General features: G+C 41.9%; 1 protein-coding gene across 1 annotated transcript in view; it reads right to left on the bottom strand.

The window, feature by feature from the left end:
• Positions 1-22534, bottom strand: part of CDH4 (cadherin 4) — an 824561-nt gene that overhangs the window by 57481 nt on the left and 744546 nt on the right. Inside the window, exon 7 of the mRNA XM_089661506.1 lies at positions 13794-13966. Within this exon, the coding sequence (XP_089517632.1) occupies positions 13794-13966 (173 nt within the window). The remainder of the gene's footprint in view (positions 1-13793; positions 13967-22534) is intronic.

Below are 22534 nucleotides of genomic sequence, written 5' to 3'. Positions count from 1 at the left end.
TAAACAGGCACAGCTCTATCCAATTCCGATGTGTTTGTAAAGCAAGGAATGCCCAGGATGACACCCAGGCTGTCTCTTGGCTTTTCTTTTTTGACGTATGCACTCAAAGGCCAATGGAGATTCCATTAAGATTCCAAAGCGGTAGCGGGCTGATTACATAATATCCCATTTAACAATGAAGGTGTTAATCACACATGATGGTGCAATGTACCAGCTAAACACAAATGCATTTCACGCTGGAAGGTGCTTAATCCCAGAACTCAGAGCCACAGAGTCCCACAGAGCGTGAAACGCATCTGAGCATTCATTTGCTGTATGATGCATTATCTGTAACTAATCTCCACATTACGACCCGTCTTCTCTGATTTACTCTTCACTGCCTTCACACTGTCATTAAAGGGGACTTGTGACCCCCAAAATAACAGAAAACCAAAAGTACTTGTGAAAGACATGGCCGCATTATTGATATCTGATACTATTGGAAGAGGTTTCATTGCATTGCCTGCTGGGACTTGTAGTCTCCCATTATCTACCAAGACGTGTTGCCTAAATCTTGTCTTTGTTCATAGAAGGCAAAGAAACTCTCCGATGTAATGTAGTGTATAGGATGTTTCCTAGAATTAAAGTGTTACAAACTACCGGACCCTGCATTCACTATATCCGGTCTCCCCGGACCCTGCATTCACTATATCTGGTCTCCCAGGACCCTGCATTCACTATATCTGGTCTCCAAGGACCCTGCATTCACTATATCCTGTCTCCCTGGACCCTGCATTCACTATATCCGGTCTCCCCGGACCCTGCATTCACTACATCCGGTCTCCCCGGACCCTGCATTCACTATATCCGATCTCCCCGAACCCTGCATTCACTATATCTGGTCTCCCCGGACCCTGCATTCACTATATCCGGTCTTCCCAGACCCTGCATTCACTATATCCAATCTTCCCGGACCCTGCATTCACTACATCCACTCTCCCCGGACCCCGCATTTACTATATCCAAACTTCCCAGACCCCGCATTCACTATATCCGCTCTCCCCGGACCCCGCATTTACTATATCCAAACTTCCCGGACCCTGCATTCACTATATCCAAACTTCCCGGACCCTGCATTCACTATATCCAAACTTCCCGGACCCTGCATTCACTATATCTGCTCTCCCACAGTAGACACAACATGGAAGTGCAATTATTTTAGTAAATATAAACTGCTAAATACCTTTTCTCATCAGCAGTTAGAGCAGTCTTGTGACTTCTATCAGTGTCCAGCAGAGCCCTAGCTAAAACTTGGAGGAGGAGTTTTCTTTCTGCTCTAGGAGGATGCAAAACCCCTGACCCTCTCTCTGGACAGTGCTGATTGGCCCTGTGCTGATCACATGCACTCTCCCAAGGAAAAATAAAAAACTCTCTAGCAATATGCACCAAACAGATCATGTGCAAATGCCTACCGTTCATTCTGTCTTATCAGGAGATAGGAGGTGGTCACTTGAAAAATGGTAGGAACAGAGAAGACAGGATCAAACAGCCTTTTTACACAATGCGGAGGATTAACCCCTTAGGCTCCACAGTGAGTATAACAAGCATGCTTTACTGCATATACAGACTGATTGTACTGTTGTGGGTTTAGTAACACTGTAATTCTACATTCACGTTCTTTGTTTCCAGATGAATGAAATAAAAGAACCTGGCTCAATATTTTCTATATGATGATAAGTGTGCTGAGTGTTGACAACTAACACTTAAAGGTAAAGTCAGCTTTTTCTTCTTAGAGAGAATTTTATAAAAAAAAATGTCTCCCTAAACAAAAAAAAAAAAAAAGATATATATATATTCATGCTATAAAACGAAATTATTAAGCCATATGCAGCTTGACCTCCAGGGTGTGATAACAGTTCGTTATGTGTCTGTGCTAATTAGCAGCTGTCCGAGCTCTCAGGAAGCAGGGCTCTAAATGGCCATAATCTCTGACATGATCATATTTCTTGCCCAAATGCATGCAGAAAAAGAAAAAAATCAGATCTTGAGTTGAAATGTCTCATGTAGAATTCCTGCAGGAATCTGGCTCCTAATTCTTTTCCCTATCTGGAGGTTAGAAAGGTGGATTACATAAAAGCGATGGTTACGTAGCATTCTCCTTTTAGAGAAAAAAGTAAAAATAAATCAAAGGCACCTGAAACAATGTCTATCCTGTTGATTTACTTTCTGTTCCCTCTGAGATCCTGGAAGCCTGTTCCGGGTGATAATTGTATGCGAGTTTTAATCACACTAAATGCTCGCAATGCATCAGTGACAACAGCGATGTGTCTTTGTGGTGTTCACAGCATGAGCACTGCCACCCAAATCAGAATTTGATGAATAAATTAATTAAAGCAGATAATGGACGATAATGATGTTCATTAGCAAGAGGACCAAGTCCGAGTCCTCTCTACCTTTTGTAGTGATTATGTGCCGACACACAGCTAGGTTCAGCTGAACACAAGTATGGGAGCTCGCAGTTCTGGAGCACGGAGGTGTCGGAGGAATGAGGCCATTCATTTACATGGCTAATGTGAGCCTTAAAGACACAAGCAGCTTTTTTCCATGTTACACTGAAGCTGGGGCTTGTCTAGGCAAGAATTGGAGACCCCCCCCCTATAATTCACAACAGTCAGATCAGACGGTTGCCTGATGGGCTCAAAGTTCTAAGAGGCCGTCATACAAACTAATAAGTATCTGAATCCGTTCTTCTCAACAAATCTCGATAACGGCCTCAGAGACAGAAAGAAAAACTCAACAGAAATTGCCATTCTTCCTACTTTGTCCAAAACTTAAACATAGGTTTTTGACTGAAGCTGGGTGCTTGACCTGCACTGCAGACTTTGCTGTCATTAAGCACCCCAGCCTTTCAATAGATCATAGGTGTCAAACTGGTGGCCCTCCAGCTGTTGCCAAACTACATGTAACATGAGGCATTGCAAGATTGACAGTTACAAGCATGACTCCCAAAGGCAGAGGCATTATTATTATTATTATACAGTATTTATAAAGTGCCAATAGTTCACTCAGCGCTGTACATTACAGAGGGGGACAGAACATGTGACAGTGGAGGAGGTCGACAAGTTAGCAGGGGGTGGGGTAGGCTTCCCTGAAGAGATGGGTTTTCAGGGTGCGCCTAAAGGAGAGGAGAGTAGGTGATAATCTGATGGGTTGGGGCAGGGAGTTCCAGAGGATGGGTGACACCCTGGAGAAGTCCTGGAGGCGGGCATGGGAGGAGGAGACCAGGGAACTAGAGAGAAGGAGGTCTTGTGAGGAGCGGAGTGTGCGTGTTAGGCGGTACTTGGATACCAGATCAGTGATGTAGTTCGGGGCAGTATGGTGGACAGCTTTGTACGTCAGTGTTAAGATTTTGAATTTGATCCATTGCGCAATCGGAAGCCAGTGGAGGGATTGGCAGAGGGGGGTGGCAGAAACGGAGCCCAACCCCTCTCAACCCCCTACCTCACCCCCTCAGTCTCTGCCCGAATCACACACCCACCGAGTGACACATCAGACTGGACGTCGCTCCACCTCCCCAAACCGAACCTCTCCAAAACCGAGTTTCTTGTCTTTCCCCCAGCCCGTGCAGACTCCACCTCCGCAACATCGCCAAAATCCGCACGCTCCCAGGCATGATGGGACTTGTAATTTCGCAACAGCTGGAGGGCCACCAGTTTGACACCCCTGCAACAGATAATAAAAGACCAGCAGCACCACTGCGCCTGACTCCCATTCCCTCTCCCCTTTGCACCATTGCATGACCCGCTGCCAATGTACCAAAGTGTACTTCTGTGCTCAATGAACGGACACACTTTTGCTAATATACTTTAAAGTACAAGAATACAGCCCATTGACTGACTCTAGGTGAGCTGCGGGACCCATTCCCAGTTCTCTGTTGAAGTATTTGGTACAAATGTGGGCATCCTGAGTATGAGGGTTCCCTAAAAATCAAGACAATAGATCATAAGCGAAATCTCCTGTGCTCAAGGACCCAGGCGGGTGGCGAATAGATGGAACCAGACCTGGAAAGATCGACCACCAATGCATGTAGAGCTGTGCAGCTCCAAATAAGGCTGGGGAACCCTCATACTGCAAATCGAAACAAAAACGAGAAGCGCACCAACCTTGCGCATTACCTCAGTAACCAAAGTCTATTAATTATAAAATAATACTCACAAACAGCGAATAAAATCAGGCATGTAAGTCCTCAGAGGGACCTGAAAGATAAAAAGCCAGCGCGGATCCCATCATGGGGGTGGATACTCAGTACAGTTGACGCGTTTCGAAGGGCATCCCTTCTTCATCAGAGATCCGCGCTGGCTCTTTATCTTTCAGGTCCCTCTGAGGACTTACATGCCTGATTTTATTCGCTGTTTGTGAGTATTATTTTATAATTAATAAACTTTGGTTACTGAGGTAATGCGCAAGGTTGGTGCGCTTCTCGTTTTTGTTTCGATTTGCAGTATGAGGGTTCCCTGACACACGTATGTAACTCAAGTCACATTAAAGGTACAAACAGGCTACTCATGGTGCCTGCTGCTACTCATGGGAGTTGCTGCTCATTTAATCGGTTTGGGATACCGTGTAGTCACTTTAAAAATAATATCAAATAGGCCAGTTTATGTACTCGATAGGTTGTTTCATAAGTAAACTTGTAAATGTTAATACTTTACAAAGTAACCTGAGTAATTAAAGTTTACTGGTCCTTTAATTCTCAAAAACTCTACCTGGATAAATACACAGCATTAAGTCTTCATTTCTCTTGGATCCAAAGTGCCTCATTCATCTCCTGCCAATTAGTCCATAAATAACCCAATTAGTAAGAAACTTGAGATGAATGAGGCTGGAAGCGAGGACATCTAAGTCTACGCACACTGGAGTAGAGTCAGTGAGGACCTACAACGCTAATTTAAGAGTCTCCTGACATTTGTAATTAAGTACAAATGCTACATTTACATAGTTCCCCGTAATTAGACATCTCAACAATTATGTAACCAGCTTGTTTGGATTGACGCTCTACCTTTTTTTCGTAATCTTTTAGTAAGATCACAGAGGATCAGGCAAGGAAAAGTGGAATATAAACATTCTGGTGGAGGGAAGCAAATATATTTGTGGGAGTTTCTATGTATGGTCCTAGATAAAGCACAGAATTCAGAATAATTTGGTTTCACTACAATGGCAGTATGTAGCCCAAATATAAGACCGATCAGGCCTACTGTTAGACAAACCCAACCTTTTTCACTGCCCACATACCAGCCTGTATCCCCTTGATTCCCTGCAACCAACTGGGTGTCGAGGCACTGGAGTCCACTACTACTCCACTGAAATACACCATCCAAATAATGGACCACACATCAAAGACTTTCATCTCCAGCCCAGGTTTACTGCAATGACAGCACACTGTTCACTCCCACCCAAATCCATACCCCCAACATGTTCCATCTACAACAGGGCTAAATCCTGGGGAACCTTTTAGCAATATCGCAGAGGACCAGGTAAGGAATAGTGAATACGAATACGCTGGTGGAGGGAGGCAGACCAAAACAATTTTAGGAGCATTATTATATATGGCCAAAGATGAACAGAATTCAGATTTGTTTGGGGTCTCTAAAATGGCAGTACATAGGCCAAGTATATAAGAATGGATAGGTCTAGTTTTCCAAACACTGCCTGATGTATTTGGCATACATTTGTAGCATAGACCCAGGGCTGGGCCAGCTATATTATCCCGGGTTCCATACTGTGCTGCCTCTTTAAGGTGCAACCACCCTCTTGTATTCAGTTTTTAGTAAACTACAACTCAGGGGACCGCTTCGTGAAGGTAAATCCTGAGTCGGCAACTGGAGTGAGCTCTCCAAACTGGTAGCGAAGACCGTCTCTGGGATCTTTAGGGCAGTACTCACTGTGTTCTGGGTATTTGAATGCTTTCCTGCAGTACCATCCAGCTTCTGCAGTATGTGCCTCCAGATCAGATCCTCTGAGGACTTCCTTCAACTGTATTCAGAAGCTTTGGATGTGGGTCCCCTAGTTCTAACTGGAGCTGGGAAATAGACGGCCTCTTCTAATCTTCAGTTATGTGCACAGAAGGATATGTTGTATGTTGCAACAGGACAAGGACCCTGCCAAAGCTTATTTATACACACCTCAGCCCCCTACTGGCCATTCTTCCTGCTAGGTATTGGCTGAGGCTGCATGAATATGCAAGTGGGGGTCTGTCTCCTCCACCCACTAATTGCTGGAACCTGCCAGAATCCAGGGGAAAGCAGCAGAACCTGCAACCAGCAGAACCAAAACAGCCAAAAGAAACTGAACCCTGCTCCTTTGCTAAAGGGGAGCCACAAACTATGTTTGCCTAAACTGTTAGCAACCTAGCCAGGAGGGCGCTACATATTATTCAAATAGTCCAACTGTGACTACTACTAGCTACAGCTTGATGTAGAATTCTAGATAAATGACAACCAACTATGGTCTATCAATCCACACTGGGATATCCAAACTGGATTTTCTTAAAGCTAAGTACATACTATGAGAAATCACACGAACGATTGTTCGATTTTCCATGACGGTGCATATGATGATGTAGCAGAGAATGGTATTGTCTTGTACGAAAATTCTCGGCTGACCCAGGCAAACGTTCTTTCTTGTGTAGAATTTCTGTTTTCCTCGCCACCTTCTTCTGGGTCATTCTTTGCTTCTGATCATGCACATTTTGTTCTGTTTATTTCCGTAGGATTACTGTACACATTGAGCGAATATCAGATGTTGTGATCACGTATGATAACATTTTTCTATTAAAATAAATAGTGTAGCGCTAAGAATACTAACAAATTACGTGATAAAATGCACAAACTCTATATACATCCCCTACATATATATATACAAGGTGATAAATCAATACATAAATAATAAAATAGTTGTGTCATACGTGAATTCCCTGACGGGGAATATTTAGTGAAAAAAGTGACAAACACACTCCTATTTGCACATTGTGAAACAATATGTATACTGGTGCACAAAATTAGTGAACAAATAATCAATTCAAAAAGTCCAAAATGATATAATAATAGTAATACGATAATTTGTGGTGATCCTCACACTTCACTCTTCATGCAAAAATATATAATGTGCCGTATACGTAGTACACACGTGCCAATCCTTTACCAGCCAAAATACCCCCTCACCTCCTTCATTAGACCCCACAGGGTCAACACGCTTTGAGGATCAAGTGATCCTATCAGAATGGGTCCCTCTCAGGCTTTCCCCTCACGTCTCCAGCCTCCAACAGACTAACAGCCAGCTCCTCACAGGGTCATAATAAGACACAAGCAGAGACCCTCCATAGTGCAACCGGTTTTTATTGCATCAAATTTAAAACGACAATAAGTATTACACTCACATTTGCCCACAAGTTTTCCAGCTTTTTACCACATGCTATGGGTGTACTGCATGGGTGTATTCAACAAGGTGATCCAATACGGCCCCCAGGCCGGAAATGACGTCACCGGAACATTTTTCTAGCTTGCACCTTGGGTTTTTTTTTTTCGTCTAAACAGTTAGAATTGGCTCTTGCAAGCACTATATTAATGCTCAGATAATCAACCAATTGTTTCAGGCCTTTACTCTGTGTATTTGCGTGATGCAATGGGACTTTTTTACACTAGATTCAGGTTAATCTGAGTGTTTTCAGCAGTGAGCCATTTCAGCACTCTGGCCAGCTCCCCCTATACTCACACGCAGTACAATGCTTGCAGTACACCAGCCTGTTTCATGGACAGCTTGGTCTGTGCGGAAGAACTTATTCTGCCGGCTTCTGACTGGGAGAGGAAAAGGGAAGACTCTGCAACCTTGTTACTTTTTTTAGGATGACCTTGAAAGATCAGGAAATGACTGTGTGATGTGTGTCAGGCTGAGCAGGAACAAAGGCAGGTGCCACTCTGATCAATAAGGCAGATACGTGGCTTCCAAAGCACAGAGTTGGTTATCAGCTGGGGGTACAGAAAATAATAGACACTATCTTGCATGCACCACGTTCCCAGCTGAATGAACACAGTTCTTTGTTCCAAGTGACAGTGTGAAATCCTCTCTGCTCTAACGGGCCCCTTTCTTCCCACTCTCTTGTGCATGATGTAATTTAGTGATTGGGACGTGCGTTCCAGCGTCCATTGGTATTGCTCCCTCTCTGCTGTCATCTTGCTGAAGTCCTTGACGAGCGCACTTCTCTTATTCTCCTGACAGAGCGAGATACAGCAATCTGATCACAGAGGTATCTGGGGAAAAAAAAAAGGAGCAATCTTCCCCCCCAAAGCTCTGCACAGTTGCAATATACTGCACCCCCCAGTATATTCCTGCAATGCAAGGTTACATACACTTGCACTTTGGCATCCAGTAAAACAAGTGACTTGGGATGTTACGTACGTCTGTAAATGTTGAGGTTGATTTGTCATGAATTGACATTTTCCTTTTCATTTATTTAATTCAAGGTATTTGTTTTAACGACATATTTATTTTACTGCCGTTGTTTTCCCAACTCCTGTCACTTATGTGAGACAGCTCAGTCGTCAGGAAGATGCGAAGAAGACAAATCTAAACAAAGCTTTGTGAAAGAAAAAGGATCTAATATACAGAATAGAATCATTACATGTATTAGTGTGCAACTAGAACAGCGCTAACCAAAACGATAAAATCCTTACTCTATCAAAATATGTATGGACTTAGAATTATAACGTGCAAATAATGCAAAAAAAGAATCAAAAATCATACAACAAAAGTACAATCAGGGTGGAAAAAAATCTATGATTTTTTAAAAAAAATCAAACAAATCGGATTTGTTTGATTTAAATCAGATTTTTTTTAAATAAAATGCTTTTTGAGGAAAATATATTACCACCCAAAGGTTATTCCATCATGAAATAAAGATTTGTTTTTTAATTATGTAGAATAAGGCTGTATATGTTTAATTTTTTTGGTAAATAAATTCCATGAATCCATTCACAATGTCATGCTTTTCCAGAGGTTTTTGTAAGATTATTGGGCAGTTTCTCTGCCTACAAGATATTATCACAGATGCTCGGTTTACTTTTGCAGTTCTCAAAACTGAATTTGACTCAGCGGAGATCACATGCCTCTTCTTCACAGCAAAAATGTTATAACATGAACAGAGTTAAGAAAAAGACCTTCATCCTAACTTCTACAAACCTATGAATACAGAATCAACCCCTTCACTGCTAAGTTTCAAGAAGTTCAGTGAATAGAATAGAAACAATATTTTTCTGATTGTTTGGAGTGGAATAGATCTGCACAAGAAGAAAGTGCAACTAAGTGTGAGGAGGAAGGGGCTGACAGTCTACGTTTCTTAAAATATATATATTTTGTTTAGCCAAATTAGTTACCAAACATGGATGTTTGTTTAAGCAAATCACATATGCTGGAATGTTATTGTTTCAGATGAATAAATCTATTTAAATTGTTATTATTAAGGCAATGATTATTTTTCTCCTTCCTAAGTACAACAGAAAAGTTGTCCAAATATGAATGATTAACCTATTAAACTGGGGATAAAAAAACTAATATGAAAAGTTGTTATTCTAAAAATCTTCATCTACTTGTATATTAAAGTTATACCAGCAAGAATTAGTCTTTATGTAGAAAACTAGGATTTAAATCAAGCCTGACTGACTAGTGATTTAAATCGTGATTTAAATCAGTTTGATTTAAACCAAATCCACCCTGAGTACAATAATAAAGTACAATATGCAATGGGAAAACTTATATAGCCCACGTGTCTGTAATGTCCACCATAAACATACATCGTAAATGTCCACCATGTGATAAATGAATCTACATACAGAACAAATCTTCTTAGTGTTCACCAATAATGTGCTCTTCCACCACCAAATTAAATAAACTCACCAATGCCCCATGCTGGTAAAATAATAAACCAGCTAATAGCATGTGATGCTCTGGGAGTAACGGTCTGCAGCCTCACGATCCTTTTCTCGCTCGGCTTCTCAGAAAAGTGCAATCACTCAGGGCGGGGACAAGGGATGGGCAGAAGGGATGGCAGCCCTGGGTGCAGCATGCATTGTAGAATTGAGGGCGCCTCAAGTTCCTTCTACTACAAGGCTGACAGGAATAGTGACAGTGGTATCTCTACTTCAGCCCAGCACTGGAAGTGGCATAGAGAGGAGGAGAGAGCCAGGAGAAGGTGCAGGCTGTGCTCTCTCTCACCCTCCTCCTCATAAGTTTTCACATTAAGGGGGAGGGGGGTGCAATTTGACATCTTTACCCTGGGCACTGGATGATCTTCCCTGCACTCCACTCCCTTAACTCAATCAGTCATATAAATGAGGAAGAAAAAAGAAGGGGGGCTCCCATAACGTAAAACCATTAAAAAATGTTTTATTGCATAAAAGAATCGAACAACTCAAATTCACATGTGTTGCCACTGACACAAGCTTGTGGGCACATTTGTAAAATGTTGGGTTGTCTCTGGCCACAATCTCCAAGCCATGAGTCCAACCACAGCTGTGCATGGTGACGTCACATCCAAGCCTCGTCCTACGCATTTCATCACTAGACGTCTTGGAGCTTGTTCAATTAAGCTTTGACAATAAAACCTGGAAGCTGATTGGTTTCTATGCAGCTGCACCAGATTTTGCACCATGCAATTTAAGTACATAATCCTCTTAGTGTCAGACAGGGTTACATACGGTAGAACTGGTTGGGTCGGCCAAAAGGCTGCAGATAACAATGACAAATGTTATTTTCTATGTGGTATGTAAGTCATTGCTTTCACTCACTTCATGGTGTATAATACAAAAGAGCAGATGATATTGGCTACAGCATGTGGCTAGTAATATACTCTCTATATATAAGAAATAAAAGGGATGGAGCGCAGATCTTCCTGCTTTGTCTTTATTCAAACACACATGTGGCAAGGAACAAAGGATGAACATTTCAGGCAACACTAACCTTTCTCAGGTTCACAAAAGAAAGGGCAGTTTTGCCAGAAACGATTATTCTTTGTTCTTTGTGACATGTATGTTTGAACAAAATCAAAGCAGGAAGATCTGCGCTCCATCCCTTTCATTTCTTGGACTCGTATGTTTTGCTTTGTTTGGGAGCCCACTGGATGTCTTGAAGCACAGAAGTCTACCAGTCATATCACACAGCTCACTACATATATTACAATGTATACTGTATGTGTGCGTATTTATTTATTTATATTAGTAGGATTTCCAGTTCTGGTGTTTCCATGTGTTTCCATGTGCACCCTCCAATGGAGTGATGAGGTGCAGGGTGTATGGTGATATGTACAACTCCAAAATATCACTCTGGCCCTAAAGTGTTTTCTCACCTATGAAAGATTTTCTCATCAGATCCCTTATGCCAGTAAAACAAAATATTAATCTTTAGTTTTAAATAAATGACATGCAGGTTTGTGTTTTTTTTCTGTGGTTAGCAGACCCTTAACCTACCCTGGAGTATGGCCAGGGGCAGACTGACCATTTGGAAACTCGGGTACTGCCCGAGGGCCCGGGGTCAGTAGGGGGCCCCATGAGATGCCCCTGGTACCTTTTTCATTGGCTTTTTTGGGTTTGGGCAAGGACACAGGGGCCCCATGTTCCCCTATTGCCCGGGGGGCCCCATGAGTTGTCAGTCCACCCCTGGGTATGGCATGATTTGTCTTTTTGCAGTCAATGAGTATAGGCAAAGCAATGCTTTTGTCAAGTGCTGATGAGCAATCATACATGAGTTAGGCCCCATGCACACCGGATGTTTTTAACAATGCTCTTAGGGTTGTCTGACATTTTATTTTTACCGCCTCTAAACACCCCTGCGTGTTATCCTATGTGTCCATACACTCGTAGGTGCATAGAGGAGTTTAGAAGTAGGGGTGTTTGAAGACAGAAAAAACCAAAACACTTTCAGCAGAATCCAGGAGCAAAGGTGTTTTGGCAGAAATAAATAATTATTCTGACCAGTAAAATGAATTAACTGTCAAAACGCTTGATGCAGCTAAATGCCCAAACATGTCAATGCATTTTTCTAGCATCAGGCATTTTTTTCTGCCAAAATGCTGCTGCCAGGAGGAAAGGCAACTAGGAGAGTTGGCAAAGCATTGAGTGTGCATGAGGTCTCAAGGAGAAAAAAAACTGTATTCTATAATCAACATGCAAAAAAAAAGGAAATGGTAATGTTTCCATGCAGTAATGTTCACTTCTGTAGGCCTGCGTAACATAGATTAATATTTTTTATAAAGGATTTATAAAGAGCCAACAATTTGCTCAGCACTTTATAATGTAAAGGGAAACAGTACAGTTATAATACAGTTCAATATGAAGTAATAGGAGGGTCCTTCTCATGGAGCGTACGATCTAAAGGGAGGGGAGGTGGTACAAAAGGTAACAGCTGGGCGAGAAATCTGATGGAGGCAGCTGAAGTACAGTTTTTAGTGAAGGTGGGGTAGAGTTCGCCTAAAAGTAGACAGGGTAGGAGTTAACCGGACATACTGGGGTAAGGAGTTCCATAGGATGGGAAAGGTTCTGGAGAAGTCCTGGAGATAAGCATGGGAGGAAGCAAAAAAGGAGCTAGAGAGCAGGAGGTCTTGATAGAAGAGGAGAAGACGATTTGGGCAATATTTTGAGATGAGGTTGGTGGTGTAGCTGGGGGAGTGTTTCAGATGGCTTTGTAAGTTGTGGTTATGTGGTTGAATGTTATACACTGGGCAATGGGAATCCAGTGAAGGGATTGTCAGCAGTCATGGATTGGTTAGTAAGGTGTATGGGTCTAGTGGCATCATTCATGATAGACTGAATGGGGGGATAGTCTGTGTAAAGGCAGGCCAGTGAGACACTGTAGTCCAAGGGGGAGATAACCAGGGAGTGCATATGTCATATTAAAATATAGAGTCATATGTGGTCATTTTGTAAGAGTAACCTCTTCACTGTAATCCCAACAAAAACCTCTCTCCACAGTCTACCAGCCCACTCCCAGTAAAATCTCCACAACTCCAAGTCCCTTTTGTTTTGTCATTTTTTGTAGTTGATGGTTTCATTGCCATCATTTGCTGAACTGGTGGCAGCAGCTAGATCCATACTTGCCTTGAATTTATCAAAACCGGCCCACTGCACACACTCCCTCCAGATTCGCCATGCAGCTTATGAACTAATGAGCTTTGCATACATTACGCAGGTAATTTGTAGAAGCTGATTACTAGTGGGATCAGGTAATGTAGCCGGGCAGATTTCTGGACATGAGAACTAGAAGTGAATGATCGAGCAGACAAGTGCTAGCTACATTACGGCTTCGTAGTTTTACTGCATTTTTTTTCCCATTTGTGCACTGAAACATGTTTATCAGATGTGTGGCCTTATTCATTCTTCTCCCCTTGCCAGCAACTTGCACCATTCAAATCCTATTTTCTATATAGTTCACTGATCTCACTATGCATCCCTGTGCTAAAAAAAGTCACAAATCATTCCTATAGGCGAGTTACCGCTGCCCTACCTGATGTCAGGAGCTCTTGCTGGGTATAGGATTATAATCTTTTTTTTTTTTTTTAATTGTTGAACTGGATGGACTTTTGTCTTTTTTCAGCCAGACTAACTATATGTAATTATATACATAGTTGTAGCTGACAGCTTGATTCCAACTCTCCTCCTCAATCAGCCCCGACCAGGTCTAATACACTTCAGTCTAGTGGTGCCAACAAGATCTTAAAATACTGATATTTATCCACCTGAAGAAGCAGAGGCAAGGAAAGGCCTGCTCACCTCTCTGTCCAGACCCGCCGCCACTGTATTAATGACTCCTGTTTCGCTGTGGATCACAAACATATCCTGGGATGGGCTTTGCGGACTCTGCGCCATGATGCGGTACATGACGATCCCGTTTGACGTGTTGATGTCATCAGCATCGTGTGCGGTCACTGTCATCACATAGGTACCTGTGAGCATAGAAAGTTACACATTTTAGGAAATGGGGGAAATATTAACATATTGGGATGAATCACTTTCACCATCACTTTCACCATCACTTTCACTCTCACACTCACTTTCACCATCTTTTAAACCCTCCACCTACCCTCACTGGGGTTATTTACTAAACCTGCATGGTGCAACATGTGCAGCAGCTCTGCCCAATCAGATTCCAGGTATTATTGTCAAAGCTTAAAGTACTTGTAAAAGCTCCAGGTTTTCTATGCATGAAGGTAAAAAAAACTTCTGAGTGCAGCAACCCCCCAATACTTACCCGAGCCCCATCTCGATCCAGTGAAGTGCACGAGAGCCTCGGCTGTCCCAGGTCTCTCCTCCTCATTGGCTGAGACAACAGCAGGAACAATTGGCTCCCCCTACTGCCAATCACAGCCAGTGAGCCAAGGAGGAGAGAGTGAGGGGCAGGATCGAGATATGCTCCATGTGTGAATAGACACACAGAGCAGTGGCACGGCAGCGGTGATCCATTAGCAAGCTGCTTGTTTTGGGGGCACTCACCAGGAGGGAGGGGCCAGGAGCACCGGTGGGGGACCCAAGAAGAGGAGGATCTAAGTTGCTCTGTGGAAAACTACTACACAGAGCAGGTAAATATTACAGGTTTGTTATTTTAATAAAAACATATCTGCCTTTCCAATCACTTTAATTGAACAAGATGAAGTTAGAAGCTGATTGGCTACCATGCACAGCTGCACCAGATTCTGAGTGATCCAGTTTTATTAAATCTCCCCCATTGTGTCAGTGTTGCCCATACTTTCCACTGCCATAGGGCTGTTGCTTGGTAAAACAGAACTGACCTGTTCTTATATAGTTAGAGTATTTAACTTTTTTCATATTCTTTTATCATTTCCTTTATCATCCTATTTGGGGGAAGTATTTTTGAATCATGTAATCAACAGATAATTGGAGGAAGTTTATAGGCAAGAAAGACATTTGGCCACTAAACCAGTAAAGTGAACCTAACCCCATCCCGCCATCTTGGCAGCTCTATCAACAGCTTTGTGTTCTGTGGTCTGTCACTCATCAGCAGCTGAAAGAAAGTCTCCCACATTTCCATTTTTTTCCCCCAAAATAATGTTTACAATTTTAATAGAGCACATTATGTAGAATTGTATGTTCATTGTACCTATTCAGCAGTGAGCACACAACCAAGCAGAGGTTAAAGTGACACTAAACTCTGGTTTAAAAAATATATTCTATTCAAGTATGTATTCTTAACTCAGAAAAGTCTCTTCTATTGCTCCCTGCCTCCTCCAAATCCATAAATTCCTTTTTATTACTGCTGTAATCTGATTTCTTGCAGACAATGGCTACATTCGTTCACCATGGTCCCTCTTTAAAGAACAGCGTAGCCAGCCTCTCTTTTTCACTCCCAAGATTTAGTATGGACTATGAACAATGGAACCGGATATCGTATGTACTCTCCAGCGCCTCAGGATATGCACAGCCAAAAGGGAAGTCAAGGGTACCAGGACAGCGACAACCAAAGGAAATGTTCCAGGGGTGCAGCCCTCCTCAGACGGGGAAATCAGCCACTGGATAGAGAGAAAACAGGTGGCGCACACACCTAGTGCATTATCCAAGGTTAATTGTAGGAATGAGATAATAAAAACATACTCACAGACGAAGCATGTATCTAAAAAGCATAGAAAAATGACAATGGCCACAACGGCGGGCAAGGTGGCATCAACAGCGAGGCTCTTTCTGTCCATACATCATACATCAGCATCAGAGGTTGGTCATCAGCTCTGAGGAAAGGGATTCGTCCCCGAAACTCGTCAGCCATTTGACCGCACTGACAGTGAGAACACCTTGCCTGCCGTTGTGGCCATTGTCATTTTTCTATGCTTTTTAGATACACGCTTCATCTGTGAGTATGTTTTTATTATCTCATTCCTACAATAAATCTTGGATAATGCACTAGGTGTGTGCGCCATCTGTTTTTTCTCTATGAACAATGGGATGTACAGTGTGCCTAGAGCAGTGTACATGACCGTTTGTTCCAAACAACAGGAAGTGAGGGGGAAAAGAAAGGTTCAGGCGCTCAATGATGTTACAATGAAGCAGAAAAACACAGATTACAGAGCCATTACGTAGTGGTTGTGCACAGATTATTTCTGAAAAATTAGGATATTGTTTAGTTTCAATCAACTATTGAACTAAGCCCAAACTGTAAATCATCATCTTTGGCAAATAACAAATCTATACTGGGCGAGGGTGCATTTCCCTATGCACCATCTGGCCAATTGATGAATCTAAAATATATAACTTTTATTCAAATATATAAAAAATGTATACTCAGCTGTAATTAATGCCTATTGGAGTGGAATGTGCACATCAATAGGACTGGATACCATGGCAATTATTTACCTTACATCCATATGGTTAATAACACCAGACCAAATCAAATACCATACTGTTGTAGATGAAATGACGGCATACACTGTAGTTTGATCATAAGCCTATCAGCTTGAATATATAATCTCTATTAACCTCCCTGGTGGTATTCCCGAGTGTAGCTCGGGGTAAAATGTCAGTGCCAAAAGCGGTAACACCGAGCTACACTCGGGCTTACCATGCGGCGCTGCATAGGGAGTCCCTGCAGCACTTACCTTGTCCTTCGCTCCCGCGATGTGTCCCCTGCAGTGTCCCCGGCCATCTCCTCCGGCCGATGCCGGGATCCGGCTTCTGTGTTCCGGTCCCTGTGACGTCGGGACGCACGGGCGCCGGTGGGAAATTTGAAAATTTAAAAAAATTTAATTTTTTTCAAAACACATTTTTCATAGTAAAACATTGCTGTTTCAACCCATTTCACATACATTTTGTCCCGAGTGCTTTGTCCGGTGCCCTGCCTGCGTTTTGTCTGTTCTTTCTGCCTGGAAACTGAGAAACGTCCATGGCGTCCAAAAAGTGTCCCTTTAGGTCAAAAGTGGTTTTAGACCAGTTAGAGAACAGCGATAGTAAATCAGAACCACTTGCAGAATTAAGTGATAATGATTCGTGGGGAAATTCATCATTAGACACTGAAAACGATTTTGCGACTTTGCTCAGCGATGTGCGAACTTTGCGCTATATTTCAAATTTCAGTGTTTTTGGTTTGATTATATTATTGAATTAAATGTATTATTATTATATTATTATTTTTTATGATTATTTATTAAATTATAATTTATGATTTCGTGTTTCAAATTTTATCATACCCGGGATGTTTACTAGACTCTTGTTCGGACAGATTTCAGTGAGTTATTCCTATAAATTAAAGCCTACAATAAAAAAACTACATATTTCCATGCAAAAAAATGTACCGCTTTCAGCACCAAAAATCTGAAATAATCATACCGCCAGGGAGGTTAAGAAATGGAGTTACCCCATGGACAAAACTAATTAGATAGTATATTCTATCTTGCTACAGATATTTAATACAGGTATACTCATCCAGGGGCTTAAATGTCAGCCTCTCATGGATAAGCCCCATACATCACCATATCAAACTCAAAAATGCCTCACTGTCTTGAGGAATCACTTTTAATAATATTAATGGTGATCTTGCCAGGCATGTCCTTGTTCATGCACTTCCTGTTCAGCCAATGCACTGTCCCTGTCTACCTATTCTTCCCGTGTTGTCACCCTGTCACACCCCAATGCACTATCCCTGTCTACCTATTCTTCCCGTGTTGTCACCCTGTCACACCCCAATGCACTGTCCCTGTCTACCTATTCTTCCCCTGTGTTGTCACCCTGCCACACCCTCTCTTGATGGAAAATAAAAGCGGCTGTGGTGACGCACTTTGCATAGGCATGTTGTTGTCACCATCGGGAAATCCACCTTGAGAAATGCAGCCAGTAGACAGGAAGTGGACACAAAGATACTGCGGGAGATCAGCATCTACTTTAAATATCCTGTGATAACAAAATCACTTAAAATAGTGTTCAGAGGATTAGCGGGGCCCAGAGTAGGGAATATTGCTGATGCTAGGTTCACTTCATTGGGGAAAACATAGCTGTCACTGGCTCTGCTTTAGCAACCAATACATTAAAAAGTTATGGCTTTCACTCTTTTTCGGTCATTCTGAAAATGGCTGGAATCAGCTGGATTTCCCTGTAACAGTCTAGGCCGGGGAGGTGAGAGCCCACACCTGCAGGCCATTCTGAGTTTCCCCACTCCCCCTCGTAGTCCAGCCTTGTAATCACAGATCAGGTTTAAATCCCCTCTCTCCGGGTGAGACGGTTCAACACCTCTTCATTAATTGTATTAACAGTGAAGAAGCAAATGAAGGGACTTCAGGATGCCGGCACTTGATACGAGCCGGAGCGTGTTTGCCACTGTGCTCTTTAAAGGATTAATTTCACAAGCTGCAAATTACAGCTCCATTTCAAAACGAACTCAGTCCCGTAATTGGCTTTCTGTTCAAATCAGCCAGGCTAAAGATTTGAATTCTTCATATGCAGATGACTTTCAAGTATCGGGCCCCATCTGTGCCACGCTCGCTGGCATTCATCTCTCGGGGGACAGTCAAGTGAAGCGGAAACGACTGGTCCAATGATAAAGGAGGAAATGGCTAGGCGGACTCTTAAAGGGGTACTCCAGTCTAATTAAAAAATAATGAATGTTGATTTTAAATGAGAAAGAGTAGAAATTACTTATTGCATGCACACTTTTGTTAACTTTCCTGGCAGTGGGAGGAAATCATGTAGTTCAGTACCTGTCAGGATTTTAGCTCCATGCTCCTCTTTAACTGCATTCAAATAATAATAATAATATTTTACTATATAGAACATACAGAAGGAGAACAGGCCAAAATACAGTGCAATACGCTGAATAAAAGTTCTCTGACCAACACAAGATTCACCACCCCAGCTACCTACCAATAAAAAGTACACACCCCTATCTGACCAACCCAAAGTGACCCCCTAGGAAAAACCTTTCTTAAATCCAGATAGAGTTAATAAAGTCTAGACACCCTGTCACATTTTTATTGCTCTCTGCGTCCTCACTCGGGACACTGACCCCTCCATCTATCCCAATTGACATTGTATTGTAAAAGAAAGCAATGAGGAAACTGAACTTTTAAAGTCGTCCCTAGAACAAAAGGTCAGGGGAAATCTTCCTATGGGAACACATCTTCTGAGGGAAATCCCTTCACTTTGGGAAATTTCCTTTAACTTCCTGTTGTATTTCTGGGACAGGAAATAGAAAACTCCCCAGTGGACCACAGACAGCCAAAAATAACATGGCAGAGGGTTTAACTCTGCTCTACCCAAAAATTTTGGGAAGTTTTGGCTACACAAACGCTTTAAGCCAGATTTGGCTACATGTACACTGCCCAATCACTGGACACCATTGGGATTTTTATGCTTTTTCCTAAAAGTGGCTGAACTTTCTCCAGGGACTCATAAAAGTAGCAACAAATATATAAACTTCTCTTAAATGGAAACTGCAGTGGGTTTGGGTAATTTTCTCTCTTTTAAATTATTTATCAATTCATTTTTATAATTAAAGCAGAAATACAGGCAAAACTTTTTTTTTTCATTTTCGATTGAGTAAGGGATGGATATAACCCCTGTCAGATTTTTTTTTTGTGTCCCATTGGGGAGATTTCCCTTCACTTCCTGTCCCATAGCCAAACAGAAAGTGAGAGGAAATCCCTGTAAATTAAGGGAATCCCTTGGATCCTTCAGTTCACCAGAACTAGTCACCAGAACAACACAAAATTTGGGATTTTCTTTTACTTTCAATGATAGTGGTAAACAGGACAAATAGAGAGGGAGATCTCCCTAACGGGGGCAGAGAAAGCAATAATACCGAATAGGTGTTCTAATGCCTCTATACTCTATCCAAACCTAAAAAAAATTTGTTATACTTAATAATTTAGACATAAATATTTATTACAGAGTGCTTTGGTGTGGGAGTGCATGCTGTGCTGTCTAGCAGGAAAGCCCAGAACTAGCATTGCACTCTTTGAGTGTTCCTAAGGACGGGAGATCTAGGCATTACCGTCTGTACCAGTATAGGGGGGGGGGTCCAACAATCTGACTGAGCTCTGTGTGTAGCCTGAGATCCTATTATTTACTACTGACACAGGACTACAAATTCTACTGCCACAGAGAATCTGGTGCCTAGGCACAACCCTCCATCATTTTGTCCAGCGGGTAATATCTATCTATCTATCTATCTCTCCCATATCTATCTATCTATCTATCTATCTATCTATCTATCTCTCCCATATCTATCTATCTATCTATCTATCTATCTATCTATCTATCTATCTATCTATCTATCCCATATCTATCTATCTATCTATCTATCTATCTATCTATCTATCCCTCCCATATCTATCTATCTATCTATCTATCTATCTATCTATCTATCTATCTATCTATCCCTCCCTCCCATATCTATCTATCTATCTATCTATCTATCTATCTATCTATCTATCCCTCCCTCCCATATCTATCTATCTATCTATCTATCTATCTATCTATCTATCCCTCCCATATCTATCTATCTATCTATCTATCTATCTATCTATCTATCTATCTATCTATCTATCCCTCCCATATCTATCTATCTATCTATCTATCTATCTATCTATCTATCCCTCCCATATCTATCTATCTATCTATCTATCTATCTATCTATCTATCTATCTATCTATCTATCTATCCCTCCCATATCTATCTATCTATCTATCTATCTATCTATCTATCTATCTATCTATCTATCCCTCCCATATCTATCTATCTATCTATCCCTCCCATATCTATCTATCTATCTATCTATCTATCTATCTATCTATCTATCTATCAGTATTTCTTGAATGTCTCAGCTCACACTGCATATGAATGTGAAAACAAACTGGCTCTATCAATAACGAAGGTTGATGAGACAATCACCACCATCACCTATAGTGAAAAGATGATTTTTTACTCTTTTAGACTTTCAAGAAATATGTAACTGAATTTGTTAAACCCTTAGAAGACCTTATCACTGTTCCCCTATTGTATGTGCACCATTCTTGGAGTATTCTTTGTTGTACTGTATTTTCTTTCCTTATTATCTCCTTTCCCTTTTATTCTGCTTCTATTAAGCTACTTGATCAATCTTGAATAAAGACTGTAGAAACCCTGTGCGATGGTATTTGTTCTTTTTAAAGAGTAATTCTAGGCAGCAAGTGAAACAAAGCAATGAGCTATTAGGTTTCATTCAGAGAGATACAGTTGCAAGAAAAAGTATGTGAACCCCTTGGGATTACGTGGAGGTTTGCATGAATTGGGCATAAAATGTGCTCTGAACGTCATCTAAGTCACAACAATAGAAGAACACAGTCTGCTGAACATAATACTACACAAACATTAGATGTTGCCATGGTTTAATTGCACATAACATGTAAACATTCACAGTGCAGGGAGGAAAAAGTATGTGAACCTTTGGACGTAATAACTGGTTGACCCTCCTTTGGCAGCAATAACCTCAACCAAACGTTTCCTGTAGTTGCAGATCAAACCTGCACAACGATCTGGAGTCATTTTGGACCACTCCTCTTCACAAAACTGTTTCAGTGTAGCAATATTCTTGGGATGTCTGGTGTGAATCGCTCTCTTAAGGTCATGCCACAGCATTTCAATCGGGTTGAGGTCAGGACTCTGACTGGGCCACTCCAGAAGGCGTATTCTGTGCTGTTGCAGTCATTGTTTTGTTGAATTACTTGTACGCTTTGGGTCATTGTCCTGTTGTATCACTCATCTTCTGCGGAGCTTCAGTTGGCGGACAGACGGTCGTACGTTTTCCTGCAAAATGTCTTGATAAACTCTGGAATTCATTTTCCCATCAATGACAACAATCCGTCCAGGCCCTGAGGCAGCAAAGCAGCCCCAAACCATGATGCTCCCTCCGCCATGTTTTACAGTGGGGATGAGGTTTTGATGTGCTGGGCCTTTTTTTCTCCACACATAGTGTTGTGTGTTCTTCCCAAACAACTCAATCTTGGTTTCATCTGTCCGCAGTATATTTTGCCAGTAGTGCTGTGGAACATCCAGGTGCTCTTTTGCAAACTTTTGAGAAACATCTGAGCACCCACATTTTTTATTTCAGAAGGTTTACTGTATGTGCAGGTAGCATGGATGGTGTTCTAGGATCACAAGCAGGGGTGTTCCAAGATTAATAGGTTACAGACAAAGGAGAGTGGGGTGGTGCATGACAGTAATGCTTCTACGTAAAACAGTAATGAGGCAATATTTGGTATCCAAGGATAGACTTCACCAGATTTACTTCTTACAAAAGTGTACTGACCCCTGACCCACCTTCTGTTGCGGACTAAGGAGGACCAGGTTTACACCACAATCTGAATCTGGAGAATCCACGGATGAGAGGCTCAAGGCATTAGAACATCCACTCTGACCCTAAAACCCCAGCCTAGTGATGATCCGGGGGTGATGCATGTCTGACGCTCTTGTCACTTGCACCCCACATCTCCCTCCTAGTCCCTCCCCCAGTTATTCCCCTTTCCTATCATCTTCTGAAT

This window comes from Staurois parvus, unplaced genomic scaffold (genome assembly GCF_062004578.1).
Source record: "Staurois parvus isolate SC_StPar_1 unplaced genomic scaffold, SC_StPar_1.0 ptg001349l, whole genome shotgun sequence".
In the NCBI taxonomy this organism is placed as follows: domain Eukaryota; kingdom Metazoa; phylum Chordata; class Amphibia; order Anura; family Ranidae; genus Staurois; species Staurois parvus.
Note: the sequence above shows the minus strand (reverse complement) of the source record. Positions and strands in the feature narration are given on the sequence as shown.